The sequence below is a fragment of the Triplophysa dalaica genome, chromosome 6 (genome assembly GCF_015846415.1).
Source record: "Triplophysa dalaica isolate WHDGS20190420 chromosome 6, ASM1584641v1, whole genome shotgun sequence".
In the NCBI taxonomy this organism is placed as follows: Eukaryota; Metazoa; Chordata; class Actinopteri; order Cypriniformes; family Nemacheilidae; genus Triplophysa; species Triplophysa dalaica.
The window spans coordinates 15,338,944-15,361,967 of NC_079547.1; the positions used below are offsets into that span (position 1 = coordinate 15,338,944).

The following is a 23,024-nucleotide window of genomic DNA, read 5'->3' on the forward strand; positions in this document are numbered from 1 at the left end:
TCCCAGCCTTCTTGCTGAGTGTTTTACCAATCAAGGAGGCGTTCTTCGACGTGTTAACGTGGGGAAGTTACGTCAATGCACACCCTCTATTGAAAGACATGCTGAGTGACAAGAAAAAGTTGTGCTCACAGACACGAAAAAGGGGGAGATATAAGAACATAAATAAAAGAACACACATTGGAAAACCTCAACATGCAGAGGACAGATCTTATTTTAATTCACATTATTTTGTATTGTTAGTCACTCACCATCAAGTCAGACGACATTTCTTCTTTGCATTCAAGGGGGTGGGACTGTCTAATGTCCGATTTTCAACGATCTACAAAATTAAACCATGCCCAAGTCGTCTTATTCATATTTCTAACCCTGGATGACAAAACCAGTCTTAAGGGTAGATTTTTACATCATCTGAAAGCTGAAGAAATAAGCTATATAAGATATATGAAATAAGATATATGGTTTGTTAGTATAGAAGACCATCTGGCGGAAGAACAACTGTTTACAAAGCTGGAATCTGAGAGTGCAAAAAAGCAAAATATTGAGAAAATTGACTTTGAAATAGTTAATCTGAGGCACTGTAGCAGGCCATATACTCACTAAAAAAGTTAAAAAGCTCTGTCATGGAACATGATCTTTTCTTAATATCCTAATGATTTTTGGCAAAAAGAAAAATCTGTAATTTTTACTCATACAATGTATTTTTGGCGATTACTAAAAATGTTCCTGTGCTACTTATGACTGGTTTTGTTGTCCAGGGTCACATATAAACTAATCAGAAGAAAACGCACTGTGTATAATATGCAGGTTTATTTTGCAAATGCAAATGATTAAACTATTAAAAAGAGCAAATCACTAAAAATAATCCAAAGAAAAAGATGCTGAATACCAGGATATAACTGCATATTCAAATAAAAAAACACCAAGTCTTGTATTAATTATATACATCACACAATCCCTGATCTATCAGCAAGGCTTGTCACTGTACTGTACGCTACGGAAATTCGTATTCCTTTTTCAATCCAGTATTTTCCTGAGGCTGAAGGAACACCATGATGCGGGCCATTAACTGAGGCTTTAAAAGGGCCATTGAAAATGACCTGGTCTCATCTCCAAATGAAAAATAAATATGCTGCAGTGTGGACATCTGTCATGGGGAAGTGGGAGGAGGCTGTCAGGCTCAGTGTACTAAATCAGGCCACAGCAAACTCCAGATATTATTCTGTTTGTGTGTGAGCTTACACAGAGATTTGTATTTCATCACAGAATAATTTTTTCATATGGAGTGTGTTTTATAAACATGAATAGCTTGTAAGCGAACATGCATACACAGATCAAGACACGTGGACGTTTGGGAATAGTTTTTTTTTTTCATTTAGTGCAGCAGGAGGTCAACTTGTTTCCAGCGCACACTCATAAAAAGCTGTTTCCCATCAGGCACTGCTTGGATCACGGTGTAGAAGGTTATGCACCACTGACATGGAAATTCAAATAGACACGGATTAACTGTTTAAGCTTCAACAGGCCCCCAGTACATTACATTCCTGATGAGAAACCAAAGGAGGGATGTTAGCATGACAGAAGGATAAAAATGGTGTTGGCATGATGAATGCTTTAGCATAGGTGTATCCCAAATGGTATTCTATAGCATTTTGTAGAATAAATAGTGAGTAGTATGTGCACATTGAAAAACGCTGCAAACTTGATGCACTCAGTGGGTTATGTAGCAGAAAAGAGGAGTGGGTATCAAACTATTTTTGAGCAAAAATCAGCTGTGGAGATCAAATGTATGCTTTATTGTGGCAGTGACTGACGTCGGACGTCATGTCATGCAAAAAAGTACAATGTACAATTTGAAAAATGTATTTTCATTGACTCTCTTTGTTATGCTTTGACGTCATTTGTCCTTGTCTGGGAAAAAAACATTTAGTATTACATTTGAAACAATGATATCTAATGTCTTACACATACACAGGAATAGTTGATGGAATTCATAGTGTAAGTACATAGTGTCTAGTATGTGATATGGTACACATTTAACCATCATCCTGGTGTTAATGCAATATGTGAAACTGTGAGGGGTCTGTTTATGTCTAGGAAACTTCAGACAGCATTTGATATTACCAACATTTAAATTATTTTACAAGGTGGTTTACGTAAATGGATTTCTATGATCTTATCTATACATTAATGTAGGCTACTTTGTGCTTTCATGCCAGCGATGTAAGGGGTGGGGTTAGGGGAGCATTGCTTTAATCTGATTATCGTTCGTTGTTCTACAATTCACATCACACAAATGTACACGAATTAGCCACTTTGTAAAATAGTTACGAATGTCTGTGAGATAAGGTTGAATATAACAGGGGTTTTCAAACTTTAGAATGACGTGGACCCCCAAGTATGATAAAGATCTTGAGAGGACCCCTTTGTAAAATACACATTCATGTTTACATTTTTTTGATGTAAAAAATTTAAACTCGATTAGATAAATTGTAAGGGTAATATTGGATATTCAAACCTGAGGAGAAACATTTTCAAGTCAAATCTATTTGTACTGCAGCAACTTCTACAAGAAATCTTGTGCTTTACAAAAAATACTGCCTTAAGTGAGTTAAGTTAACCCCAGTGAGTGAGAACTGCAATGAAAAACTAATATAAACAATTCTGGAAATTATGCATAAAACAAACACTTATTTATAAATGAAAATGTAATTTTGTTCACCAGAAATTTTCCCCTTAGAACATCCAGGAGGGCCCCTGGGGGTCCCCGGACCCCAGTTTGAAAACCCCTGGAATATACCATAAAGTATATATTACTCTTGCGGGTATATCAAATCAAAGATCATGTAAACCACATTTGACAGTTCCATCACCAACTTCCAACTTTATTAGTATCAAACCACTGCTACAAAATTACATCAAACATTATGAAAATGAACTTGCATACGTGCTATACACAATGTAAGCTTTAAAGTAATTTAAGTATATGATTCTTTTTTTCTTGACAAATATCAATATATATCAATGCCACTTAAAGCCATATATGTCATTCCAATGATCTAGAGCCTAAAATATACAACTATATCCCTGGTGGCTAAATTATCTCCATACACATGTAAGTAAAGATGACCATTTCAAATTTCTCATCACAGACGTTTCAGCTTCATGATAAGAGGAAGGAAAATAAAAAATACAGCCATCCCAATATGGTTACAACGTCCATTTTACTTAGTCACCAAATCCAACGAAAAGAAGGTTCCAAAATTAAACGAACATGTATATACAAAAGTAACCAAAGCTTGCTGAATGTTTTTGTAAAAACTATTCTAAATTCGCCCCTTTCAGACGGGTGTCTCCTGTGCTCAATTACCGGCGATAGCAGACTGTTGGTGTCACTGGTTTCACTTTACAAAATAACCGCTAAAGATATGAAAAATGGCAACACAAATAGCCAATGCCATTCAAAACGGCTTACAACAAATTACCAGGCCAACCGACATTTAATGAGACAGTACAGGGAGTGAGTAACACACTGGTGTTGTTGGCGTGTCCGCAAAACCCTCTTTCCTGTTTCTTTTTACATTAACGTTTCAGCTGATGAGCCTCAGTCATCAGATTGACACAGTGCTCAGCAAAAGAAATCTTTGTTAGAACCTCAGCGTTATCAAAACCACCGCATCAGTACTAACTTATTTTCCAGCTCAGTGAAAATAACGAACGAGGGAGTTGACAAACACTCTATGGAGGAAAAAACCTTTAGAATTCACTCATACTCATTTTTGGCAGCTACTTTATTATCAGGACAAATATTTAGCCGATGAACGTTTCTACAGGCTATGTACATTCATCGCACACGCTTCATTCGTCACGTATCGTGAATGTTTAACACAATAGCCGTAAAGCAAACGGGGCTTCAGGAGGGATTATAGGTTTTTGTTTTTTACAGTGCTCCGCGGAGTCAATTAGAATACAGCAAAACCGCAATTACGTCGTGAAAAGGACAGAGGTTTATGTAGATTACTGTCAGTCCTGCCAGAGCGCTGTTGGGTGAGAGAGCGCTCACAGCTGGTTAATGCAGCACCCTCCAGCACTCCACAAAATCATCCTCCAGAAACTGACAAAGGCACAGGAAGAATTTTATTAACTGCCAGGTCAGAAGAATCGCCTCCCCTGACCGCACACACAGCACTCTCAAACCGACTTTCAAAAGAGTCTGGCCAAGACAGAGATGGAGCTGACAGGTTTTTAATCATTGGAATACCGCCTACCACCCTCATTCTGTCTTGCCAGGAGCTCCGCTTGTGCTACGAGATGAAGGATCTTACACGTTTGTTATTTGGGATTTTTTTTTATCTGTGTGCATCTGGCAACCGCATCGGCCGTTAGGATTCGCAAAAGACAGCAGAAATGCTAACTCGCAGCTTACTTGTCAGAGCTGAATCGTACCCGTGTTCACATCAACTTTGAAAAGGTGTTGAAATGGAACCCAAGGGGTCTCCTCGGGCCTCAGTCATTTGAACTCAGTCAAAAATAGGATTAGCCCATCGCGATTTCGAGACTGAATCGATGCGAGTGTGCGAGTTTCAGTCACACGTGAAACGCGAACCATTAGCTGACGTCAGCCATTTGGAAAAAAACGGTCCTTGAATATTAATGCATGTCCAGGAATGTAATTATCAAGTCATTACATGTTCAGAGAGGAAATTTGCAGCACATTTGCCTGTTATTTACCGACTCTTTTTGAAAGGCTGTAACTTTCAGGAGAATTATGCATGCATGAATGCCTCCTGCCTCCGTTTTTTGCCCTTTTTATCTTGATATCCACTTATGCAGTTTTAATGATGGTTTAATGAGCTCTTTGTTGATGTTTCATTCACAATATTTATTAAAAGAGCACGTGCTACCTTTTTATCTTTACAGAACGTAAAATCGGCAGATGTTAAAAAAGGACCCTTTTATAGCCTATTAATAAAGGAAGTAATAAAGAATTATATATAAATACTGTGACGTCTGATATAATAGTTATGAATGGCCAACGCATGAGGCTCAGATGTGGCATTTGACATGGAATGGCAACAGATCTGATCAATACTATTAAAGGCACATTTTATACAGTACTTGCTTCTACAGTGGACTCGAATGGCATTTTGCCTGGATACGAATGAATATGCAGTGTGTTTACCGCTCAAAGCCATTCATCTGCAAATATGGAGGTTCGTTGTAAACATTGAAAATAATGTGTGTCTATGAGAGCCAGGCGTTGGTTTGATCATATATGAATATTTAACATCCTCTTTTGGGTATATGATGCTTTCAAGTCTACGATAAGCACAGGGACACAAGCCATAAGGTAAAATCTAACAAAAATGAACACTTCTGAGTATTAGTCATTGTAAAGTTCAAACAAGAATTCTAAGCTTCTTACTTTATAATACAGTGAGATCATTGTAATTGTTGAAAGTGTAGATGATCTCCAATACAAGTAAGATTCTAATATGTTTTCATTGGTTATAAATTTTGCCCTGGTATTGAAAACTATAAAAAGGACGGGAAGTAATAGACAGAAAGAATGTAAGCTTGTCATGATTTTGTTGCACATAAACGAAGGAAATGAACGTGAGGAAAAATACAAAATATTGCACACCGAGCAGAAGATTCTGTGATGATTTTGAAAGAAAACATTTCATGGAACAGTAGCTCAACACACAACCCCAGTGATGTTCAGTAGTGTGGAACACATTTCATGAAGTCAAAGCAGCCTGGTTTTGTTCTCAAATTCTCGATTTATGGTACGTGGCCACCTCAACATACATAGTCATTTGACATGCAGCACATTTATAATTTCTGCACATCGTAGTATACAACAAGTGTGTGGGAACTAGGGTAGAGGTTAAACTAAATCTAGACACTGGCTCTACCAATAAGATAAAATGAATTCTACTCTCTTCGAATATACACACGTGACTCATTTTCTATGATACCGTATGACTGGTTTACACCCTCCGAGTAGATTATTTGATTACAAAAGGTTCTTTTTTCCGACTTCTACTTGTTTGACGAGAATCAACAACAGTTGTGGCATCTAAAATGAATGACGACATTGTAAACTATGCCATACTGCATACTTATTTTGAAATAATATTCATTCACATGTTTGGATCCACGCTTGAAATCTCATACCGTCCCCACAAAGGGAAGTGCATAATCTTTTTTCAGCTTCCCTATTCGAAACTATTTCACACTGACGAAAGCAAAGCAGGTAATATATGTTTATAAAAATCCTGTTGAAACGATTACAACCATAAACATAATCTGTAAACAACGGAGACAAAAATATTTATCGGTTTAAAAAAGGAAATAACGACTTGAATGATAAGTTTCATTAGACACCATAATATATGACCTACTTTCTCTTTCCACTTTGGATTGGCCCAATATTTTATTTTGCGATCTGCCAGACTGCAGAATGTCTTTTATGTGCTATTGTTATTTGATGTCTTATTTAATTTAACATCAAAAGCAACCCTATATTCAATGAATTTTTTCCTCTCCCCTCTTTTTAGATCCCCAGGGCAAAATGGAAAGAGACTCGGCTTTGTTGGGTTATAAAATTTCAACTAATGCATGTGTCTAAATTTTATTTTCGGATTAGACACAAATAGGCCAAAGTTTCGAACTATTAAAAAACTCAAAATCAACTCTTGAGCAAAGAGATCATAACTAAAACATATTTCTTAAACAGCTAGAAAGGATTATGAGATTTTTGTCTGCATATTTCCTTTAAGCTCAAAAAGGGGCTACAGCACAGAGGCCTGAACTGCTGAAGTATGGCTGTAATTTTGGTCCACGAAATGATTATTCATTTTTCATTGTCAATACTATTCAACTGTTCTCCAATTGTTCGCTTCACCCATCATCCGTCTTTTTGTTTATCTAGTCCCCTTCTCCAATCTTGACTCGCCGAGTTTAAATAAGCATGTGATTTAAACAATTTGCCCCTTTATAGGTATGTAAATGATGCACCGGCATGGATAGCGAGGTGGCTCACAGAGGAGTCTTTCCATTACCAATAACAAAGACACTAACTTCACACACCTTCGCTTTTCAGAAGCGCGCTTTTAGCTAATTTGAGAGCGTTGGAAAGGAGACAATGCGTGCTGATTTACAAAGTGGGAAATCAAATAACACAACAGAAAAGAAGGGAAACCAAACAAAAACCCTCAAACCCTACATATTTACATGATGACAAACACCCCAAATTCCCATCCCAACGTAAATAATACTGATTTAAAATCCCTCGCTGCTTTCCAGACAAATTGTACCAAATTGGATCCAGCCATCTGCGATGTCAAAGGATCTGTAAATGCTCAAAGGGTTCTTTACAGTCATTGTGTATGGCCGTCCCCGGGGCTAGTAGATGCTGACGAGAGAAGAGAGAGCCAGGATCAGGTACCGGCAGGCCAGCAGGACGTCGGCGCCTCCTGTACTTCCATACGGAGCGGTGTTGGGTGCTGTAAACAACAGAGCAGAGACACACGCTGATTACCAGATTCTGTCTCTCTTGGCAGCAAGTTATTCTTTCACTCAAGCAGTACCTCCTCCCTTTCATCTGAACCGAGCTCACGCTGCCTGCCTTTACTCTCTAGAAACGGAACCCTTCGAACGGACGCCCCGTGAAAGCTGCTTTAAATGTCAGGGTGGCGTATCTCAGCAATGCCGAAGTATTGCTTTCGCTGTCGTTTCTTTGCGTTTGCATATCGCTTTAGATGGATTCCTGATACGAAATGCTGGAAGCTGTGAATTTTGCATTTGATGTTTAAAAGCTGTCCCCGAGCCATAAAATACTTATTAAGGTGTATGAACTGCAGTGTATTTTTTTACAAATTGGGAGTGGTGCGAGGTTTTTGGGTGGTTGCTATGGGGTTCTATGTCATTGATATGGCCGATTTGGCACTTTTCTTCTGCTATTGTTTACAAGTTTGTCCGATGATAGTTCTCTCATCATTGACTCATCCACATGCCATTTCAAACCTTTATGACTTTCATTCCGAACGATGGTGGTACCTTTTCACTTCTATTATACGGGTTAAAATCCAATGCAAGTCAATGGGTAGAGCCATTGTTCGGTTACCGACGTTCTTTAAATATCTTCTTTTTTGGGTCTGCAGAACAAACAAGTCATACAGGTTTGAAGTGACAAAAGGTTGAGTACATGACAGAATTTTAATTTTTGGGTGAATTATCGCTTTAAGGTATCATTCACATCCGTAGCTCAAACGGTGATGAAAACCGCCAAAGTTTTGTTTAAATCCCAAACCGTAAGTAAGAGCAACAGTGAACAGTGATAAGTCTGTGCTGACATTGACTGTGTTCATATTATTTTAGCCAACACAGATTTCAGTGGCCTCAGGTCCGTCCCTGAAGTAAAACATCTTGAGTGTAGTGCTCGGGAGAGGCGCTTCAGAACAGGTGTGAAAGTGTACAGGCATTTATCTTCATGAGCGCATGTTTCACAGCTCTGTTAATAACAGACTCTGGCCTACTAAAGAGATGCACACACGCACGCACTCTACTATGTTTGCACAGCTATCTTTATGAGAACATACATTGACGGAATGCAATCTCTAGCCACTTAACCTAACCCTAACAGTTTTGAACCTAACCCTAAACCTAAACCTAAATATAACCTAAACCCTAAAACCAGCTCTTGACCCTCAAACTGTCACGTAAAGGGGTCTCAGAAACTGAACTCTTAGTCCTCACTCTGCTGGTCTAAAACTCAAACTGATCCTCATAAAGATAGATGTACAACTACACACACACACATTGGGTTTCAATGTTTCACACAAACCGTTCTGCATTTTTAAATAAACAACACTTTTTTATCCTCATGGGGGCCAAAAACATTTTTTCAACACTGTGGGATTTACCACATGCATGCAGGCATACACACACGACTGTTCTAGACTAGTACAACAGGCTTTCTTTTCTATCCAGTGAATTTTCTCTTTTTTTCTTGTTTCTGAATTTGTGTGATGACAGTATCTAATGGACTCATTCAGGTATGGCATTATTTGTGGGCAGAGTTTTCCTGCACTCAAACAGACAACACGAGCGAGTCACGGCATCGAATAGCTTGTCTGTCAGTAATAGTTGTGTTTCTGTATATGTGGTTGATCAAATAATTGCTCTGTGACAAGTTCTCTTCTGAATGACAAAAATTGGACCTCATAGCTCAGATGAAAAACCCGTGCATCCATTTTCACCTTCATTCCGGCTTTTAGGACTCCAAATTACTGCCGTTGCTTAAAAAAATTTCATGCCGAAAAACATTACAGGCACGACCACACCAGCCGTAATGGGAAGCCCAAAAATCCCAAATAGGGGCGAGATGGAAAATGATGCAAATTGTAATGATGTGCGCGAGACGGTCAGGCGAACTGACTTGTGCACTGCGGCTCCGTTCTGCCTCCGTCCAAAGCACCGGATAATGACACAGTTTTTGCTAGGCAAAGAGAGTGGAGCCGGTAACCATGGAAACAGCTCTCACATCCTGCATTGGCCCCTCTGCCAGAGCCACAGAGTGTGCACAGTGCTACCAGTGGAATAGGATCATTTGGTCTATAGGCACCTGCTGCAGTATCTAAGTAGGCTATAAGCGCCGTTCGTCATGTAACAAACAAACGCCATATGGCCGGTGAAAGGTAAAAGGACGAAACGCTTTATCCTTTTAGCGATTGTGTTATTGTACATTTCCACCTGCCTCCCTGCTTGACTAAAAGCTACTGTAAAAGTCGCAATGATTCAGGGCAGCGCCAGAAACGTCCCATCTACCGGTTCTAAAAGTAATTAAGGAGAGCACCAATATTACCTGCCTGGCTGCGTTGTGTGAGTTAGGGACCTGTTTAATACCCCACCGCGTCTAAATCAGTCTGTTGTTGTGACGATGCAGGTTGTTAGCGCACTCGCCATTTTAATTAACTCGAACCCCCCACCCAGACAGTGCCTGCCTTGTGTCTGTGTAGAAATACAGTGAAAGAAGAGTTATGCGGTGGCTGCGCCCATCCAATCGCCGGATTGATGCTTTTCAGACCGTATATCTGCAAAAACACCAATTTCCTCATTACATTTGGATCAGGGACTAATCGGTCACGAGTGACTAAATCACGGTTATGCGCTCACCTCTGTGAAGCATGCAAATGTCTTCCCGTCATGTGATTGTGAAGAGTACATGTATAATAGTTCTACATAATGAACGTTGAGGGGAAAAAAACATTTTATTTAACCTGTATGACTTTCTTCTGAAGAACACAAAAGAAGATATTTTGAAGAATGTCGGCAACCACCACTGTACCCATTAACTTGCATTCGTTTTGTGTCAGTACAATAGAAGTGAATGGGTACCGCCGTTGTTTGGTTACCAACATTCTTTAAAGCGTTTTGTAGACGAAATAAACTCATACAGGCTTGAAATGACAAAATGTTCATTTTTGGGTTAACTGTCCCTTTAAGGTGTTGGTAGAGAAGTTTGTGTGTCCTCCAATTAAAACGAATTCGAGCTGTGTATTTGTTTTGGATGATTTAGTTAACAGCTTAAGTCTTTTTAGGCATAATGTTGTTGTTGAAAAACAGCGCGGTACAAAAAAGAAGGGCTGTTACACTATAATCAGCAGCTTTTTTCAAACCCACCATCCTTTTTAACTGGCACAAGACCCATCGTTAAGCTGCTTAATGAATTTTGCCTCTCCGTTCGTCTCTCTGCCTCTTTGTAATGCTCTCACGTTATGATAAAACAACTACGTTACATCTACAAATAGGCTATTTACATTTTTTAATTATAATTGTAGTACTATAAACCAGATTTTGTTGTTGTTAAAGTCCTGGATGCTAAATGATACAACATATACAGGAGCAGGAGCTATACAGCTATATGGCAGGAAATACAGATGCATGCAGAATGTGGGTTATGTGAATTTTTTTTGGAGCTACTGATACGTGTGTGGTATGCTCAGCTATTTAAATTCCTATTTAAATCAAGAATCCATCTGGACCTGCCAATAGCTAATCACTATTTTTCTTGCAGCATGTGTAAGTGACTACCTATTAGATGAAGTGTGAATTCAGTTAATAAGGGCAATTCCATGCTAATGTCAACCTTACCATTAAAGTAGGTTTTTACCAATGGTTTTCCCCATACTGATAGCTCTGATATCAATATTTGGTGATAAAAATAACCAAGTGAAGTCATTAACTTTTCTATTTTAAAACATGATTTTATTGCTCCGCTTTCAGAATTGTCACATTGTATTCTTAATAAATGGGCATATGACAAAAAGAGCCCTTCTCCATTTGTTGGGTATTGATTCTGAATTTACAGAAATCCTACAGTTCTGTACAGAAATCCAACAAGTATGTTGTCTCTTAAAAACGTGCACCTTTTTGTCACATCCATACCGGATGTATGTTTCCTTCATCTGAAATAGAAAACATGTTTATGGACTGATTTGTGATGTCTTGACTCTATCGACAGGTTTAGTGAAATAAACAGTAAAAGATGATTAAATACATTGTCATAGGGTTGTAATTACCAATAATCACATCCAGAATAAAAGTTTGTTTACATAATTTATGTTTGTGTGCTGTGCTTATTAATTTTGTATTTACAAACACATACCTGTATATATTTACATTTACATTTAGCAGACGCTTTTATCCATAGCGACTTACAGTGCACGTATTACAGGGACAATCCCCCTGGAGCAACATGGAGTAAAGTGTCTTGCTCAAGGATACACTGGTGGTGGCTGCTGGGATCGAACCAGCAACCTTTTATTTACCATTTCAGTGGTTTAACCCACTAGACCACCATCTCCACACCATCTGTCTATATATTAAAAAATATATAAACATTAATAAACATTATTATTGTTTAATAAAAATAAATCCATCAAAATATTTCCTAAATATATATATACATGTATGTGTATGTGTTTATAAGTACAAAATGAATATGCACAGTACATTGACCTAAATAATGTAAACATACACTTTTATTCTGGATGCGATTAATCATTTGACAGCCATAAATGGTAATAAATAAATTCTCAGCAAGTATTTCAAGTTTTAAATCCAAATGCCACATCCGTAACGCTAGAATGGTTTACAAATTAATTATCTCCATTACGGGTTTTGTGATTCATAATGTATCAGACTTTGATTTCTCAATATCTTTCAAAATTTTTGCTTCGGCTTTACAATTATTAAAAATGTGATTTTGTTTAGTCCCAACTGGAAATAAAAACCAACCAGTAAGCAGTAAAGGGAAAATTCCTATTGGTGCCGTCTTTGCAACCTTAACCTACTATTTCAACAAAATGTATATATAATAACAATAATATCTAATATTTTATACTATCCAGCTTTAATCAGATCCTTTTATGAAAGCAACATACAGTATGATATAGCACAGCCTCTCATACCTCACTTCTTAATAATGCTTTCATTTAAGAAAACACAACTCGCGTACAAACGAAACAAATCGTTCTGATCTGTACTGTTGTGTAACTTTTGACGTAGATGCAAATCTACATCATCTCTGAAAACACAGGAAAGCATTGGCAACAAAGCATTATTTTAAATAACTAAATGAAAGCAATCCTCTCAATGGTGGTAATGTGAGGGTGGCTGTATCTCCAGGTAATCTGCGCAGACGATGGCTGGCTGCATCCCTTCTCCCCGGAGGCCATTCTCTTCTGGCTTCCAGAGAAGGGTTCAACATCCTTGACCATCAATCAGTGGCCTATTGTTCCCTCTTCTGCCTCCAGAGAAGGCTCACCAAGCGGGCCTAAGCCTCTGCCGAGTCCTTGGTAAACTAGCATAAATCTTATATATCCAATCGTGGATTTGACAAATATTCCCTATAAATCCTCATTCGCTGCTTCTGCTCTCCATATGATAAACTACCTAATTCTCTGCCTCATCAGGGAACAAACATGAAAAACGTTTCGTTTGGCTCAGTGTGTTTTTGCACGAACACAGAGTAGGCTGGCACTGTTTCTGTGTTGAATTTTCTCTTTAATAATATTTGAAAGAAAGAATTGATTTAGAATTCTAATAAAGTATATTAATACTTAGTATAATAATAATTCTGTAAAGCACATTTCTAAAAAGTTTAATTAATGTTTTTAAACATAATAGGTCATAAATACAACCCCAATGCGCCCATCAATTGACGAAACAAACACATGGCAACAAACAGCCACTACGAGTTAAAACTAAATAGCATTTGAGGAATGCCAAGTGTTCTGATCGATTTTGAATTAGCCACCTAGATGCAACTTGATATATTTGGGGCTGTGTGTGTTTTCTGCAACAAATGTTTATCATGTTTCTGCTGCGATAATGATAGCGGGTTTGAAATCCTAGGAATACATTATCATAAATAGGGCCTATGTGCGATGGTCTGATGAGATAAAAAAATGAGCTAATTTCTGATTCAGCGCTGAGTAAAAGCTCTTTTCAATACTGTACACAGAAGGTGTTCACCTGACATGCTGGTAGTGAATAAAACTCGCCTGCATCTCTGCGGCCTTGAGCTTCACCTGAACACCGACGCAGCAGGGGCTCGTTTTGATACAAGACTGCGGCATGCGACGGAGAAACAACAAAAAGACATTTCATTCCGCTTCTGATGCACTTTTCTGCACTGCCGGCGATTACATAGTCGACTTTCTCGAACAGAAACCTATTTTGTGTGATATTCAGCTGCTGTCTTTTCACTTTTAAGTATGTTTCATCCTCAACCTCACTCATTCAGGGCTGGGAGACGTGAAGTTACTGCCTGGAATTGATCCAATGTATCGATCAACAATGGTGTGTTGCATTTTAAACACCATTGTTTCTATTACATAATGAGGTCTACTGGGTTTGATTAGACTGAAAACGCTACAGATATCATCATGATATTTAAAGGGCCAGTGTATGAAATTTAGCGGTTATAATGCTATTCTCTATTCTTCATTATTTGCTGTATTAATGCTCCATGATCGACAGAAAAATATACACAAAAACATTTAGAATCATTTATGTTGAAATGTTAACTAACATTTTTGCACTTAATTAAAATACAAACAGTGCAATTTCAAGGAACCTAGGGCCAAGTTAATCTTGTGTGAATAGTGAAAAACTAGACAGCTTTACGTCTTAAAATACGGCACACAAAAGTGCCACAACTGTTTAGTGTTTCCCCCCACAGTCTCTTTGCCTCTTTTATCAACAGGCATCCCATGGGTGGAGTAAATAATGAGAACTACGGAGCAGTAACGCAAGAGTTCTTTGCCGAGTCAGCCCCTACTGGTATAATATGGCCATTTGTTCAACACCCCCCTTAGATGTAACTAGAGATGACTAATGAAATAACTTGCACTTAGATGCAATTGTAGTGATAGTGAGAGTCTTGCATTTCCACCACTCAATTATAGTAAAAGATTTGTAATGATATGTTACTATTTGGCTAGTTGAAAAATAACATGTCATTGCGTTGTTCACCATTCATTATAACCTTTTGGCTTTTTGTAGTGTAATTAAATAGGGAAACACACATAGCAATAAATAATGCATAGCTTGAATGCACCGTAAGTCACTTTGGATAAATGCATCTGCCAAATGCATAAATGTAAATGTAATGTAAATGATATTCAAAAGAATAAATATTCCAGGGGCATAGCCACCGCTTTAACAGAAAATGTAAGAACCAATGGGGTTCGTCTCTCCATTGTGTAAACAGGGATGGAGAGGTTGCTGTCGGCTTTGTTCTAAATCTTTTTGGCCGACGCCCACTTATAACTGCCTTTTAGTAAGCGCTACCGGGCAAACGTTACGTAACATAGTTAATATTCATGAGCCAAGCTGATACATTTCATAATCTCCTTCCCACACTTTCAGATCATTTTTACTCCCCGGAAATATTTATAGTCGTAGTCTCTTCATTAACATACGATTAAAAGAACGATATGTATGATCATTATAAAATAATTAGAATATGATTCTTCGTGTCATTTTAAGTGAAGTATATTCATAAAGAACAGCATTTCACACTATAGGAAACTCACTGTTTGACATTTCAAGTCAACCACTCATTTACATATAGAAGTTATTACTTATATATAATAAAAGAAGTGTAACATTTAACACAGCATGAAATATGGAATATAATACCACCCACGGCGTACAATTTATTATGCAATATAAAATCACCCAGAACACAGTCATGAACAAAGCACGATAAATAAATTTAGTGATGTGAAATGAAGATTAAAGTTATGAGAAAAGTTAACATATGCTGTGCCGGGAAGGGCTAATTATTAAAAAATGCAAAACAAAGTATGTTTAAAAAGCATTATTCTCTTCAGGCTATCTGTGATCATTGCTTTCTAATCACCATATGCTTCAAACACCAACACGGGAGGAATCGTTCCATTACACAAGGACAATGAAACCCTGGACCCTCTCTGGTCCCGTGTCGCCTTGTTGTGCACAGCTCTGGGGAAACGGGTATGAAAGTCACGGCGCCCAGAAGTGAGCCATATTCCTTCAGCGTGCCGGTTATGTTATGCACTTCTCAGAGCACAAAGTTCACTAGCGGAATACTAAAAATCTTCTCAATATACGTGTGATTGCTTTATATTCTTGTCCTCGACTCGGTGTCGTTTTTTGCAAACAATTCTCACTCCTGCAGGGCCGAAAAAAGGAAAGTAGCTACAGTAGCTACGTAATGCAACAAACAATTACCACATGCAAACAAACGGTAGGATAAAGATAAGCTACACGTTGCACTGTATTTGCCTAGGGGTTTCCTAATCTTATACGGTTAAAGTACTACGACTGAGAATTTTAAAGATCTCGGGTGTGTTTTATCTAAAAAAAAGATGAAATGCTGTACCTCAAGTGTTATCTACTTTGGTCGTCCATTTAAAATGAAGCTGAACCTGTGGGCAATATTGATTGACAGAACCGCTAGCAGCAGACCGTCTTCACATCAACTACAATGACTCACAAAAACAGACTCTTCCACGCACGCACACAAACGCACAAAATAACATCCTTCAAATGTTATCATCATCAAATCCACCCCATGCCTTCTTCTCCTCCTCCTCTACGCTATCCATGCAACTTACAGCATTGCATAAATACCAAACTCCCCACAGTGACACGTGCACTTTAGCTTGATATGGATGCTGTCAAACTCCCGTTGCTTCGGGCCAGGAAGTGCTTTATACCTTCGCGCCTGAGCCTTTCTGGAAGGGGTCAAAACATATTGATCAGCCTTACTTGATGATTCCTGACAAATTAGGCTGGGATATTGACCCTTTCTACGACCCCCTCCGGCAGCTGTGGTGCAAATTACACTGCAGCCCAGTCAAAAATACATCCACCACTGGGAAAACTCAAGACCGAGCTGGAGAAACAAAACAGAGGCTTTTTTAACTTGTCAATTTTGAGGGTAAAAGTAACAGTTTAGCTCTCAAACCGTGAATTAACCTCACACGAGTACTTCAGAGGAAACACCCACGCACGTTCCAGAAATATTCAGCGAGTGGCGTTGACATGCAGAATAACCTTTGGTTATTCGGTCCTCGCGCATGACAACATGTGAAGTCATGTAGTTCAGTGTTTTCTAATATGCCTCCGCGTGTCCTATTTCTCCCACCCCACCTGACAAAGCCCTCTGAATAAGTTATGTTCATGAATAAGATTCGTGGCGTTTGAGGTATTGTTAATCTCCGGGGAGCAGCCAAATTGCCTTCTGCCAAGGAGCTAATGATAAAATGTTCACAAGCATTTTTGAATGTGCCAGTTTTCCCATCATAATGAAAATCCAATTTTGTGGTGGTTCGCTGTCAATTAATATGCTCTTTCAAAAACAGAGGGAGGTAAACCCTTCGAGGTATTCAACCTTCCTCTTGTATCAACAGTCAGACTGGTGTGTGAAGGTAAATGCTCGCATTAAAAGAAGTGTTATACTGCCGATTTTCATGAACTGCTTCAAAATGGACTCACTCAAGACGTTCTTTTGTTTGGTTTTTGACATGAGGTCAAAACTGTTGGTGGTAGGAGCACAAATAATTAGAAAAGAAAGTTATTAGAGTTAAAACAGTAAGAGTCTTGAACAATAATTAGAAATAATGAAATCTTCTAGTGTGCGAGGTCTTTAAGTAATTTCAGACAACAACAGAAAATATTTCCTCCAACCCTTGATCGAGTTATATTACAAAGTTTAATCTTCTTAACATCAATTCAAACTTTCAAAACCATTAAAATAATGAAAATAAGCACAGGCAAGAACAGCTGTACAGCAGCTATGGTTTCAACTCAAGATATCGGTCATACTAACATGTTTGTCTTCATTCTATTGTCTTTATTAGCGTATTTGTTCTGTTCAGGAAAACTTCTGGTACTTGTGAGACACATTAGGCTGCCTGTGGGTCTTATTTGTGGTTGTGGAGCAAAACTCAGATAACAGGGATTGGAGGAATGTGACACCAAAACAAACCCACCAGAACACCCACGGCTTCATTAAAGAAACCAAAAGAAACCACTGCAATGAGACAGAGACAAATCATGCTTTTCTGTTGGGCTGATTGCACGTATTCCACCCTTATTTCAATAATTGTGACTGAGCAAAAGACCCAAATGTTTACAGTTGACTAAGTATAGGGCTGCATGGTATTGAATAAAGGCGATATGCGAAAAATTGCTATCTGCAATTATCATCATCAATACTATACTGCTTCTGATAATGCATTACGTTTTTACCATAAATTTGAACTTATTATAAAAATATATTAAAAAACATTGTTTTACGGTCTCTCTGCTATCTTCACTCAGCTACAACGTAGTAACTTAAGTATTAAACTATAAGGGTGGGTAATTTAGCTACTCCCCAAACAGGAAAAAGGTTTATTATAAAATTTTGAAATTATTTTGTATATGAACACAGTGAAGAATTGCCAAAATCATTTAAATGCTACCATTTGCAGTCTCAATAAATATACACTTAGATAAATATTGTTGATAATTAATAAAATAAAAAAAGGACACACAACATCTTGGAATCTGATGTTGGTGAACGTGGTGGTGAAAAATTAAATTGAAAATGTACAGAAATAAATCAAACCGCATCTTAAGCTATTTCTGATACTGAGGTTTACATAACACTATTCGAGTGATAGTTTACACAAAAATGAAAAAAATCTGTCATCTTTTTTCTCGTTATTTCAAACCTGTCTGACTTTTTCTTCTGCAGAACACAAAAGAAGATATTTTGAAGAATGTTGCTAACTGGCCCCCATTGTCTTGCATTGGTTTTGTGTCCATACAATAAAAGTGCATGGGGGCCATTGTTCTGTTACCAACTTTCTTCGAAATATCTTCATTTTTGTTCTGCAGAAGAAAGAAAGTCATAAATGTTTGGAATTTCAAGAGGGTGAGTAAATGATGACAGAATTGTCATTTTTGGGTGAACTATTACTTTAAAGTCTATCAGATGTCAAAGTACCAGAAAATAATATAATGTTCTTCTAATGACATTTTGGGCAGCTCAGTGTCCAGATAAAAAAATATTAAAATAATAGCAATATTCATTATATTAGTACAATATGTATACCACTATATTCAATACAACGCCCAGCTCGGCTGCACACCCAGATGGATTTGCTCACTGGCAGTCAAAATGCCACACTCTTTGTATCAATAGATTGCAAGTTCATACAGGCACCAAACTGTATTTGATATCCGTTTGTAAAATAACATCTCTTAACTGAAAGTGTATTCCCTCTTTTTTCCCCAGACGCCGAGCGTCACCTCCATCTTAGAGCTCCAAAAAACTTGCATTCATCTATAGAACAAACCCACTTCAATCATCCAAATGCCAGCAAAGAAAAGAAGGGACACGCTATCAAAAACTAATCTCATGGAAATCATGTTCAGCCGTTAGAAATAAACAATCGAGGTTAGTACATGCATCTCTGGGAAATATGGAACAAAAGCCCCCACAAGAACTGCGAAACACACGCGGGTGAGGCAAGTCAAGGTTTTAATATTCCTCCGGTTTGCTTTGAGCGCGTAGCCCGCGAGAGAACCACCGGGGTGACGTTGCTTCGTTTAAAAGGTTCTGTGACAGTAAAACACACTATAAAAACGAAAGCAAAGCAAACGAAGTAATCCGCTTTTCTCAAAGCAGCTCAGACAAAAGTGTCTGCCAATCCCTTGCATACAAATTAGCGTTGCCAGAGAGGACAGGATGTAAGATGGGACTTATTAATGTAGATTGTTTGACTAAACTCAGTCTGGCAGGATCCTTTGAAAATGTTTCGAACTTCCACGGCAAAACGGTCTGTGGATTCGCACCTTTAGATCTCTTGTCAGAGGGATCACACTGCTGACTGACCTTAATCTTTCTAGCATACAGGGAAACAGAAAATGACAAGTCCCAATGAGAGTTTTGCATGCCTGTGTTGTCTGTGATGTTATCTGAGGTGTTTAGAAAATGAAAATCTCGAGCCCTCGGGATTGTCAAAGCCTCAAGGCATATTTCTTAATTAGAAGTTAAAGAATATGTTTAGAGCTTCTAGTGATGGAGAGCATGATATCTGCGATTAAAGACATCTGATTAAGCAAGCACCATTTCCATCTGAGGAGGGAAAGAGAGAGAGAGAGAGAGATAGAGAGAGAGAGAGCAAGGGGTGCAAGTAATCATATCAATAAATAATACAGTAAATAAATATCACAAAACATCTTTAAATGTCCATGACTCGATTAATCTAAAACTATATGAAATATATGGGAATACTAATATAAATATATTAGTATATGGGTGGTTGACTGAATTGACTGAGTTTTCATTTTGGGGTGAGCTATTACCATTGTGGCTCTATAACACAATTACATTGACTGTTACATTATCACGTTAAAAAAGGCATTCGGAGTGTTGAAGCAAGGCGCATGACATTTAAGAGCCGTTGTGCTTTTAACTTGGGGGATTCGGATTGAATCTGGCCTGCATTATGTGCAAATGTCATTCGCTCTCTTTATTCACATTCCACTTTTTTTGACATAAGGCAAAATCCCTTACATATAAAACAAATAAAAGCATTCGCAGGTGCCTTGACTTTATAAACTATACATCTAAAACAAAGAATGTTTAATTTGTCTACACTGTGAGCTGACTGCTGTCATAACTAAGTCTATTCTGGGCACAAGTTGGCTGTAAACTATCTCTTATTAGGGCTTGTGTATGGTTCTGGCAAAGTGAGCTGGATTTCACTTGTCCCATGGTGAGTGAGCAGAGAGGGTTGAGGGTGGGTGGGGCAGCTGGGAGACAGAGAGAGAGAGAGAGAGAGAGAGAGAGAGAGAGAAAGAGAGAGAGAGAGAGAGGGGAGAGAGGTGAAAAGTGATGACATGTTCAGGAGAGAGAGCACAACCTGACTTACTGGGCTTTTGGGATAATTGGGGGCTGGAATAAGACAAACTCCAGCCAGAGATTATTCTACTGGAGAGTGAGATTCTCGTGTACTGTAATGAATGGAGAGAAGTTTGACTGTAAGTCACAAAAGAAGTTCACCCTAAATCATTAAAATGAACCAATGCAGAACAATTGAAGATTTTTTCTTGAATTCATTTAAATGTTGAAAATGAATGTTTACCTAATCCATTTGCATTTGGGAAGTACATTAATTTATTTGAGGCTAATAGTTAGATGTAAAGAAATCCATGTCTAGACGGACACAAACAGATCAGAAAATTATTTGATAATTAATTTTTCTTAAACAGTTGTCAATATGGTTGTAGTTTGTAGTGGAGTGGGCGGGGCGAGACCGTGGTTCGAGACCGGTGAGTTATTGTGACTGAGCGCCAGCTGTGCACACACCGGCCTCGAATCACGTAGGAGATTGGGAGCATATAAGAGAACGAGCGACCAGAGCGTCGAAGAGAGAGGACCGGGCCCGAACATGTTTTATGGTTGTATGTATGCTTTGCTTCAGTATTTTTGGTTTGTTTTGTTCGCCGTCGGACGGCTGTGAGGGGCCGCCGGCTGTTATAATTTATATTAAAACTTTATTTAAATGTCTGCCGGTTCCTGCCTTCTTCCTTCCTTTTATTGAACCTTGTTACATAGTTAACTACAATACTAATTTTAAAATTATTTTTGAATTGTGTTTACAAATATCCGGTAAAATCACAATATTAAAATGAAATGTAAAACAGCATACAGTATTAATCCACATTATGCTGTGACCAACTGTATGTTTTGATACATTATCTTAACCAGTAGGCCATACTATAAAAATTGAATCGTGTACTAAACTATAGAAAAAAATCCACATTGAGAAGTTTAAATTAATATATTTTTTTAAAGGCAACTGTGTGGGAAAAAAGACACATTTCTAACACTTTTTTATTGACCTAGAGTTAGGTAAAAAAATATATATTTTTTCATTCTGTAAACTACAAACAATATTTCTCACAAATTTAAAATAAAAATATTCTTTCTATTTGTATTTATTTGCAGAAACTGAAAACTGGAGAAACAGGTCAAACATGTTCATATTCACCTTTAAGCAATACAACAGTAATATTTGATTTATTTTTATTAAAAAAATGTTTTTATTGTGATAACCTGTATCAAAGTTTTCATGTGTCTTGTCATGCTATCAGTCTTTCACATTGCTGTTGGATGACTTTGTCACTCCTGAGGTTTGATTTTGTTGGAATTCAACAGACATTGGACTCGAATGACAACAATACATCTAGAAATGCTGAAAAAATATGGAATGTTTCTTATTTTTTCAGTCTGTATTTTCGGTCTTGTTTGAGTTTTTGTTGTTCTTCATTCCGACCGTGTTAAAATGAATAAATATTAGTTTGCATTTGAATCCTTCCTTCTTGACTTCTGTTTCCAACTCTCTTCATTAAATTATTTCCAAATGCAATTCATGTCCGTGAATAGATCTACTGTAGCTAGCATTGTACAAATATCACTTTCTTGATAAATCGTCTTTGTTTTACAAAAATGGCTCATTAGTAACATTAGAAACAAGCAAATGTCACCGCTTCCCTGAACAGCAGCTTAATTGCAAAAATCCTCCATTCTCTTTTCATGTCAACTATTTGTTTATCCTTTTTTAATTTTCAGTAGTTCAGAAGACTGCTGTTGTTTTTGGTTCATAACCCTATCCCAAACAGTGTCCGCTAGTACACAGCTGTGCCACTTACTTACTTCACTGAGGTCACTTTAGATTTTCATTTCAATAAAGTATTCTTCAACACTTCATCTGCCATTCTCCATGCACTGAAACGGTCCTAATGAGCCCCAGTGAAGAGCAGGCATGACTGTAGTAAGAAGGACAATAGCTTTATGGTGCAACTTTGGCATTTCATCATTCAGGAGCAAAGCAATTCAAACCCATAAATGAGTAAATAAGACGGGAAGCATATTTTTATAAGTAAAAGCCCTGAGTTTCAACCATCTGAGACACGATGACAACAAGAGTTCTGTCGGCGTGACAACATGAAAGCCTGAATTAATCTCAGTTAAGTCTTTTAGAAACCATACCAACGTGACATCTTAACCCACAAAACCGCATAACAGCTACAAGCTTTCCTCCGAGAATGGTTCAGCCTGCAGAAATGATCTAAAACGACAAAAAAACACACAAAGTTTGGGTTTCCAGCTATAGTTCAAAAGCAGCTCTGATCATTAAATCTGGGCTGCGGTTACAAAAATCGCTTTCTGGCAAGAATGACAGGAGTGATTATGCATCCTGACGCCATAACTACAGTATCATCAACAAAGCGCCATCCACTGACACTATCATCGTATTGTCATAAAAACCCTTCCGCGCGTATTGTAAACCATGTCAGCGAGAAACAGATTGCAAGTCGTTGACTCATCGGGGGTTTTTGCACTTTGACGAAAAGGATGTAAAAAATGAAAAAGACTCTCTGAGCGAAAGACTCCCATTAGTTTG

General features: G+C 37.9%; 1 protein-coding gene across 1 annotated transcript in view; it reads right to left on the reverse strand.

The window, feature by feature from the left end:
- Positions 1-1,770: 1,770 nt before the first annotated feature.
- Positions 1,771-23,024, reverse strand: part of negr1 (neuronal growth regulator 1) — a 108,384-nt gene continuing 87,130 nt past the window's right edge. Inside the window, exon 7 of the mRNA XM_056750396.1 lies at positions 1,771-7,508. Within this exon, the coding sequence (XP_056606374.1) occupies positions 7,408-7,508 (101 nt within the window). The 3' untranslated portion in view covers positions 1,771-7,407. The remainder of the gene's footprint in view (positions 7,509-23,024) is intronic.